This window comes from Oncorhynchus mykiss, chromosome 15 (assembly GCF_057628025.1).
Source record: "Oncorhynchus mykiss isolate SJ-2025 chromosome 15, ASM5762802v1, whole genome shotgun sequence".
Taxonomy (NCBI): domain Eukaryota; kingdom Metazoa; phylum Chordata; class Actinopteri; order Salmoniformes; family Salmonidae; genus Oncorhynchus; species Oncorhynchus mykiss.
Genome location: NC_143036.1, coordinates 23,801,753 through 23,811,109, shown reverse-complemented (window position 1 = coordinate 23,811,109; position 9,357 = coordinate 23,801,753). Strand labels below are relative to the sequence as shown.

Genomic DNA, 9,357 nt, shown 5'->3' with positions numbered 1-9,357 from the left:
TCGACCTGATGTTGGAAAGACGGACCTGAGACTGCACTCTTTCTGTTAGCCAAATTACCCTCAATCACAGAAAACGGTCTTGGATGTCTCCCATCATTTCCTGTCAATGTAGTCATCTTAGTATTGGTTCCCCTTGAGGGAGAAGCCTAGCTCTCCTTCCCCTCGTTAGATGCAATTGGTCTGATATTCTATAGACGACGATGGAACCGTTTTAGTCACCACATCTATTTTATCCGTGTAGTCTGTCTAGGTTTTGTAATAATGATAACTGAACAAAGAGATTTCAATAAAAAAGTCTGGGCAACAGAAGAGAACATAAGCATCCATTGTATGCACCTGAACAACTTAACCTCATCTCAAGCCTGCAATTAGTGACTTCTGTTTCAAACTACCCTAATTAAAAATTGCTCAAAAGCTTCTCTAACAAATCAATCTATTGTTGGAGCCCCTGCTCCCTTTGTCTTGATGCATCTGACTGATCAGTGAGACGTTAGTTGATTTATAAAGAGGACCAGGGGTAGAATATGAAAGCTGTGGCAAGAGGACAAACACCGCTCCAACAGGAATGGTTCAGCTGCCAGTAAAGACTGTTTTGCAAAAAATGTGCTTTCGACAAAACTTTGAGGGACTTTGAAACAGCATCCTCCATTCATCACAGTCTTTGGATAGGTCAAACGCATGAAAGACTGTTCTCAAGGTCACATGATTTTACATTTTGTCAAAGGTTGTTTGTAATGAGGTGCAAAGATGGAGGACAACAAAGACGAAATTGCCATAGTTGGGATAGGATGCAATTTCCCAGGAGGTAAGAATGGATCAGATAAGGAGTTGATACATTTCGTATGTCTAAAGATAACACAAGCCAGAGTGATGCTGAATTTTTCCCTTTTGTTTTAGGTGAGGGGCTTGACAATTTCTGGAAGGTTCTATTGGAAGGGAGGAACTGTGTAGTAGACATTCCAGACGAGAGGTTTGACAGCACTTATTGGTATGATCCTGATGATAGCAAACCTGGGAAGACGCAAACAACCAAAGCTGCTCTTATAGATGGGTAAGATATTAAGACATTCTTGCTCTATTCACTTGAAATGTTGTGAAGTTGCATGAATAATATTGAAAAATTGAACTTTCAAAGTGTTTGTTATATTTTACATTAAGACTCGTCTTAATGGTAAGGTAAAGTAGAACTCTGTAATGGGAATCTTGTTTATCTGCCAGGTTTAATGAGTTTGATCACAAGTTCTTTGGCATCACTGAGGCTGAAACGGATTTCATGGACCCTCAGCACAAGCTCCTACTCCAGTGTACATACAGGGCATTAGAGGATGCTGGAATGCCAATGGAGAAAGTCAGTGGGACCAGAACAGGTGTTTACATAGGTAACCATAATGTCAAAAAATTGGTCACAAAAAAAAAGTACATATCCTGAAGAAAATGTTATGCTTGCTAGCTTGTTTTAAAGTTTTTATGGTTGTGAAATAAACTGTGGTAGTGACTGCAGTAGTAATGGTAGTTGGAAAATGTTGGTAGATTGATTGATTGGATAAGATAGGATAGCCTGAACATGTGAAAGTTGGTTTGGGTATCACTAGCTTGAACGTTTCAAGACTTACTGTTGGCGAGTTATTTAATGGATGTGTATTTATTTATAGTTGCTGGGAAAAAAATGTAAGGATTTGAAGTTAGGCAAGTCTCAATGTTTCAATGGTCTTGTAGCTAATTGGCCAAAAGGAGCAGGACCATTTTGATTATCTACTTCTGTGCAGTATTTCTATGGTTCTCATTCAAACCCACCTTAAATTATACACATTTTAAATGGTTATAGTTCAAATAGTATATATAGTATCAAAAACCTTTTGGCAATCAGTCTAAGTAGGGTCAGTCTGAACATCTCAATGTTAATTTGGAGTTGATAACTTAAACAGTCAATGGGCTTATTTTTCCATTGAAATGCATTGGGAGCTCATTTAAATATTATTATATTGCAACCAGCATATTGTTATAGTACAAAAAGTATAAATGCTACCAAAAAGCCATCTAAGTTGGCAGTCTGGGCATTTGGAAGTTGATTTCGTGTTTATAGCTAAAATCTTTTAAACTTTTGAGTGGGCGGAAGACGTCAAATAATTATAAGTATGTAAGAACTCTACAGTTCTGCTTTGTCTTCAGCAAGCACACTTAATTGCAGTGACACAATATAAAGTGGGAGGACAGTGAATAACACTCTGCAATGGATGTGTTCTCACAGGTCTCATGAACAGGGACTATGAGACCCTCCTGAACAACAGACCCAGCACCATAACCCACTACAATGGCACAGGGACGGCTATGAGCGTGGCGGCCAACAGGATATCCTTCATCTTCAATCTCACTGGTCCCTCGTTTGCCATAGACAGTGCATGTTCCTCCTCCTTGGTGGCTCTCCATTCTGCCTGCCAGGCCATCAAGCAAGGTAGTTCTATTCATAATTAACAGAAAGACGTATCATTTTTTTGGCATATTTCAATCATATTATTACCACTTAACTGTTATTCAATCTGCTTTACTCAGGAGACTGTGAAATGGCTCTCTGTGGCGGTGTAAGCTGTATCATAGAGCCGCGAGTCTTTGTCGCTCTCAGCAAGGCAAAGATGATTTCACCTGAAGGCACCAGCAAACCTTTCTCCAGCAGAGCAGATGGCTATGGCAGAGGAGAGGGCTGCGGGATTATTCTGCTGAAGCCACTGAAAAACGTAAGAGTATAATGTTTACTATGTTTTAAATTGAACAAATTTGAAGTTGTTTAATTTTGAACCACATAAATCACAAAGTTCTATTTTGTACCATAAATAAATTGTAACATTACAGCTAATGGTACCCAAATGTATCCTTGAACAGGCTCTGAGGGACTTTGACAAGGTATGGGGCATAGTAAGAAGAACTGCAGTAAACCAAGATGGTCACACTGTCACTCCAATCACCAAGCCATCCATGGTCCAGCAGGTAGAGCTACTACACAGAATCTACTCGGCAGAGTCTGACCTGTCATCTGTCCAGTACATAGAGGCTCATGGGACTGGAACTCCAGTGGGGGATCCCATAGAAGCAGGCAGCATCTCCAAAGTCATTGCCAAAGCCAGACCTCCAGGTTCAGAAACACTCTGCATCGGCTCTGTGAAAGGCAACATTGGACACACAGAATCTGCAGCTGGAGTGGCAGGTCTAATCAAGGTACTCCTAATGATGAAGCATGAAATCATTGTCCCTTCACTGTTCTACTCTGAGGATAGTGCCAGTATCGATGCCAAAGCTCTCAATGTAAGAGTTCCGATCAAAGCAGAGAAGTGGGAAAAAACAGAGCCCATGGCAAGGCTAGCTGGCATTAATAGCTTTGGGTTTGGAGGGACAAATGCTCATGCGATAGTGAAGGAGTATGTGCAAGGCAACAACACCAGATTGACTACTTATGACAGTCCCAAGTTGTTTGTTTTGTCTGCAGCCTCTGAGAACTCATTGGCAATGTCTATCACAGACACATATCAAAGACTTAGCAGAGATAAGCAAACTGACATACTCACTTTGATGTTTACCTCAGCATGTAGGAGGAGCCATTTGAGACACAAATACAGGAAAGCATTTATGACGTCCTCTGTCCCCGACTTAGAGAATCAACTGCAGTGTGCGATGAACAGGAAGCTTGAGCCATCAAGGTCAGATAACAGGTTGATTTTTGTGTTCTGTGGGAATGGAGTGACCTACAGGGGAATGTGTATGCAGCTTCTGAAAGAGGAGCCAGTGTTCAGAGAAAAGGTCAGAGAGGTTGAGAATCTCTTCCAGAATTACAAAAGTACTGGCATCTCACAAAAGATAGCAAACGATTTTGACAATGATGATTATACCAAGCCAGATGTTGTTCAGCCCCTCCTCTTTGCCATTCAGGTTGGCATTGCCAGTCTCTTCAAGCACTGGGGCATCAAACCAGATGCAATTCTTGGCCACTCTGTTGGAGAGGTTGCTGCTGCCCACTGCTCTGGTCTGTTGTCCCTTGAGGATGCAGTGAAGGTGATCTATTTCCGCAGTACTCTGCAGAGTAAGGTAACAGGAGGGAAAATGCTTGTGGTCAGTAACATGGTTGTGTCAGAGGTCCTGAAAATCCTTCCAATCTACTCTGGGAAGGTTTGCCTGGCTGCTTTCAACAGCCCACAGTCCTGCGCCCTCTCAGGTGATGCAGACGCTATAGACAATATCCATCAAAAGCTGACAGCTTTGTTTAGAGGAAAGAATCTGTTCCTCCGTGTACTGGATGTACCTGCTGCATACCACAGCCATATGATGGATCCCATAGTGGACCATATTGAGGAAAGTATTGGTTTTTTGACAGCGAACAAAATGGATTGTGAGCTTTTCTCAACAGTGACTGGAGACATGTACACCCATGGAGACTTTAGCACAGGGAGATATTGGGCTAGGAATATCCGAGAGCCAGTTTCATTCGAGCATACAATGAAAGCAGCGACCAAAGACCAGAAGAATGTGGTCTTTGTGGAAATAGGCCCTAGAAGGGCTCTACAAAGGTACATCCAGGAGACTCTGGGAAATGACACTATAGTTCTGTCCTCAGTGCAGCCAGAAAAAGATCATGAGACAATGCTGACCACTGTGTCCAAAGTGTTTGAACAGGGGGTCCATGTAGACTGGGACAAGTTCTACGAAGGCTGTGAGGCATCACCAACACCTCTTCCAAGATATCAGTTTGATAATCTGACAAAAGAGGTATATTTTGAGGCTGTAAGACAAGGAAATGAAAAAACAGCTTCCTCTCAACACCCACTGATATCTCAGACAAAGCATGAGAGCAAAGAGCACAAATGCAATCTTTCATCAGATACTGCAGCATATCTCTGGGAGCACAAAAACAATGGTGTTGCCATTGCTCCAGGTGCATTGTATGTTGAACTGGCTTTTGCCTCAATAATGGCAAGTTCAAGACCAAAGATGCCGATTTGCTCGATGCAGCTGAGTGTAACTTTTCAGAGCTTGTTTACACTCAGCACAAACTCTCAGCATTTGAAAGTGGTACTGGAGGCAACCGAGAATGAGACCATGTTTAAGATACAGTCTCCCTCAGCAACACACGCATCAGGCACCATTTGTTGTCGAAGTGGGCGAACATTGGTTGAGGAACAAACCATTTGCCCGGATGTCATTTTCAAAAGGTGCAAATCCGTGGTAAAGGGGGAAGAGATCTATTCATTCCTCTCCCGTGCAGGTTTCGAGTATGGTCCTATTTTCAGACAGCTGGATGATGTACATTTCGGCGATGAATTCAAGGAGGCGGTGTCAGCAATTAAGGTCTCGGGTGAGGTGCTGAAACAGCTTCATGAGTACTTCCTTCACCCTGTGGTGTTGGACTATTTTCTGCAAATGACTGCTATGGTAGCTGTTGGAGGACTGACCACCAGGCCGGTTTTCCCATCTGCCATTGGCAGTGTGGTAATAGCAGCACCTCTGCAGGAGGACATGATTATGTATCTGAGAGCAATTCAAGAAACCTCAGACTACTTAGATGTTTGTGGTTGCTTTTCCAATAAAGACGGACATGTTTTAGTGGAACTAAAGCATGTGAGGATCTCGTTTTTAGGAAATTGTTCACATGTTGCAGAGTCATTCTTCTTTCACAATGAACTTTTCACCATCACTGACAATACCCATGTAAGCCGTAAACCCAAAGCCTTGATCTTTGAGGACATCCTGGGAGTTGGCACAGCATTGAGGCCATACCTACACCAAACATCATTTTTTGTCTTGAACAGAGAGTTTGGAACCAACCCACAAGTTCGAGACTTAGTGTCTCACTCTCTTCAAGGTGATGCTGGTGTAGATTCACAGGAGGTACTGTTCATGTGGGGTGTACAAGACCTCAGTCATCTGTCGACTGAGATGGCATTGGAATGCTTGGTTGACTGCTGTGAGCATTATCGTCAGATTGTTCTTGCCTTGAAAGAAAACGAGTGTTCCTGCACAATCCGAGTCATAACCTACCGTTCAGCAGAGACGACCGTAGACCATGTCAGTCCTGGTTTTGTCCTGTCCGGCATGACAAGAGCCTGTGCTGCTGAGATACCAGGCCTCTCCTTTCAGCTGATTGACCTTGCTTCTGTGTCAAGTGAAGACATTCAGGCATTGGTTCATGTGATTAACACCAGCAAACACCCAGAGGTCATGATTAGCAGGGGCCAGATATATTCAACAGTGATAGTCCGTACGCCCATAAAAGGGATTGCCAGCTCTGAGGGAACTGTCTACTCTTTGAGTTCTGGGCAGTTCATCCTTCAGACTGCTGATCCATACAGAATGACTAGCTTGTCTGCCATGCCTTGTGATGTAAAGGATAACCACATCCAGGAGAAATCAGTTGAGATTCAGCTCAGTGAGATTTGTGTTCATTCCTCAGACTATTTTTCTGTCAGCGTCTCTGATCTGAACTTTGGCCAGACAATGTACTGGAACAAACATGCTTCTCAGAACCACCAGCTTTTGGCCCTTGACTTCAGTGGCACTGTCACAGCTGTAGGGAAAGGTGTGAGCAAACTGAAAGTGGGAGAGCATGTAGTTTCATGTTATCCTATTGCTGCATCTTCTAAGGTTGTGATTCCTGAAGCAGCATGCTACAACCCGAAGAGGCTCCCATTTCTGAAGGAGGCTCCATGTGTGTCCTACTTTTTGCTGGCATGGGAAATCTTGTACAAAGCGTTACCCAGAGTCAAACAACAGAGAAGGTTGGCCATCATCTCCTCTGTACCTGACTCTGTTCTGCTGAAGGTCTTAACCCAAACGGCAAACAAATCAGGATGGAATGCCATCGTTCTGCCCCAGTTTAGTGGACAACTCCTGAACATTGATCAGTGTAATACATTTGTTGTATTGCCTCCCTTTGATCCATCTGTAGTGGTAAGAATAAGCAGTGGAGCCACAGCAAAGCATATTGTTGTAGTCTGTGACAACCAGGTGTCATCCTCAGCAAACATTTTTGCACATGAGAGTGAACATACACACATCCAAACACTTTACGTGTCAAATGTTTTCCAGAGAGCCAATATAAAGGCACAGAAAACAAAGATCCACAATTGGCTGAGGTCATTACATTTGGATGGTGTATCGCAATCTCTGCAAACCATTACCTTTCAATCGACAGACACAAGAGATCCTCAGCCCACTGTGCACTGTGAGTCCTACTTCAGAGCTAAGGCTGTGTCTCAAGTAGTTTTGGGTCATGCGGATTCAGAAAATACACTATCTGATATCCCTTTGCTAATGAGACCACGGCAGCTCTTTAAGAAGAGTTGTGTGTACATTGTGACCGGAGGGCTCTCGGGTTTGGGACTCGAGACTGTGAAGTTCATTGCTCACAGGGGTGGTGGATGCATTGCAACCCTCTCCAGAAGTCCTATGTCAGCTGAGATGCAGTTGGAGATGGACACTCTCCAGAGGAGATGTGGGGTGTCTATCATGAGTGTCCAATGTGACGTGTCAGTGTCAGGGCAGGTTGTGAATGCAATCACAGCAATTGTACAAATGTTTCCCTCCTGTCCAATCAAAGGAGTGTTTCACAGTGCAGCTGTGTTGCATGATGCTTTGATCGAAACCCTTGACCGATCACACTTCAATGAAGTTCTTCGACCCAAAGTGAATGGGGCATTGAATCTTCACTATGCAACACAGCACAACAAATTGGATTACTTTGTGTGCTACTCTTCCATCTCTTCGTTCATTGGCAATGCTTCGCAGTCTAACTATGCAGCAGCCAATTCGTTCCTGGACACTTTCTCTCATTATCGGCGAAACCTTGGGCTTGCTGGACAGTCCATCAACTGGGGGCCTTTGAACCTCGGTCTCTTGTTGAACAGAGACAATTTCCAAAGGTTTCTCGAGGCAAAGGGCATGATGATAATGGAGGTGTCAGAAGTCCATGAGGCCCTTGAAAAGTGTTTGTTGATGAACAATCCACAGCAAGTCATTTGCAAATTCAACTTCAGAAATCTGAGCAACCACGTTCTCTCCCAAAACGCATCTCTCAGAGGCAGGCTGACAGCTTTGGTCGAGCAAGAACTTGAGAACACCAACATGACAGAACCCATTGTCCAACAGCTTTCCACAGCACATGAGAATGTCAGGGCTATGCTAAGTGAGATCACCAGTGTTAGCATAGATGAGGTAAATGACGACACTGCCCTGTATGCACTGGGTATTGACTCAATGTTGGCTATGACTCTGCAGAATTACATCTTCCAAGAGAGAGGTGTGAATGTTCCCCTGGTTAAACTACTGGATCCAAACACCACACTGTCTACATTGGTAACACTTCTGAAAGAGAGTGGGTAAAACAGCAATGTGTACTAGCAACATTGAAATATTTTACTGAGGGTTTTGGATTATAACACTGTCTAATATAATTTGTATTGGTAAATGTTCAGTTTATTTTAAAGGATGCTACAGTGCCTTCAGAAAGTATTCAGACCCTTTGACTTCCTCCACATGTTGTGACGTTACAGCCTTATTCTAAAATTGATTAAATTGTTTTTTCCCCTCGTCCATCTACACACAAAACCCCATAATAAGAAATTCAATTTTTGCAAATTTGTTACAAATAAAAAACAGTTAAACCTTATTTACATAGGATTTCAGCCTCTTTGCTATGAGATTCGAAATTGAGTTCAGGTGCATCCTGTTTCCCTTGATCATCCTTGAGATGTTTCTACAACTTGATTGAGTCCACCTGTGGTAAATTCAATTGATTGGACATGATTTGGAAAGGCAGGATCGAGCCAAAGATGAATGGAGCAAAGTACAGAGAGATCCTTGATGAAAACCTGCTCCAGAGCGCTCAGGACCTCAGATTGGGGCAAAGGTTCACTCCCCAAATACAGGGGTGCCAAGTTTGTAATAGCTACCAAAAGTGCTTCAATATAGTACTGAGTAAAGGGTCTGAATACTTATGTAAATGTGATATTTCCGATTTTTTTTTATTTTTAAATTAGCAACAATTTCTGTTTGTTAACATTGCATGTTAACATTTTGTGAAATGGAGGTTTAGAGTTTTGTTGAGTGTGGCTTAAAGTCTAAGTTGCAAAAATACCCCTACTCCATTGATACGAAAAGCTCATTGAATTATCCAGTGACATAATCAAAGCCTGAGGTTTTGTCAACTATATTATACTATATTACCAAGAATAAAGGCACATTTTCAGTCTGCTCCTGTTTTCTTTTAATTTTAGACCATTAAGCTCATTTTGCAGCTGCTTTCAGTCTTTAGCTGTAAACCTTGCTGCATAAATGATTAAAAGTTCTGTGACATTGTCATTCTTCCAAACAGAGGCG

The 9,357-nt window shown here is 42.6% G+C and overlaps 1 protein-coding gene across 1 annotated transcript; it reads left to right on the top strand.

The window, feature by feature from the left end:
* The first annotated feature begins 608 nt into the window (after window positions 1–608).
* On the top strand, window positions 609–9,231 carry pks1 (polyketide synthase 1). The gene is made up of 6 exons (XM_021562748.3): window positions 609–805; window positions 898–1,051; window positions 1,219–1,379; window positions 2,249–2,452; window positions 2,551–2,732; window positions 2,878–9,231. The coding sequence occupies exons 1-6, from the start codon at window positions 748–750 to the stop codon at window positions 8,359–8,361; spliced, it is 6,243 nt and encodes a 2,080-aa protein (XP_021418423.3). The 5' UTR covers window positions 609–747; the 3' UTR covers window positions 8,362–9,231.
* Window positions 9,232–9,357: the final 126 nt, after the last annotated feature.

Excerpts from the sequence above, each read along its gene's own strand:
- pks1 (XM_021562748.3), top strand. The coding sequence starts at position 748 with ATGGAGGACAACAAAGACGAAATTGCCATAGTTGGGATAGGATGCAAT. Across the intron at positions 1,380-2,248 it reads CAGAACAGGTGTTTACATAG|GTCTCATGAACAGGGACTAT; the intron begins GTAACCATAATG and ends GTGTTCTCACAG. Across the intron at positions 2,733-2,877 it reads TGCTGAAGCCACTGAAAAAC|GCTCTGAGGGACTTTGACAA; the intron begins GTAAGAGTATAA and ends ATCCTTGAACAG.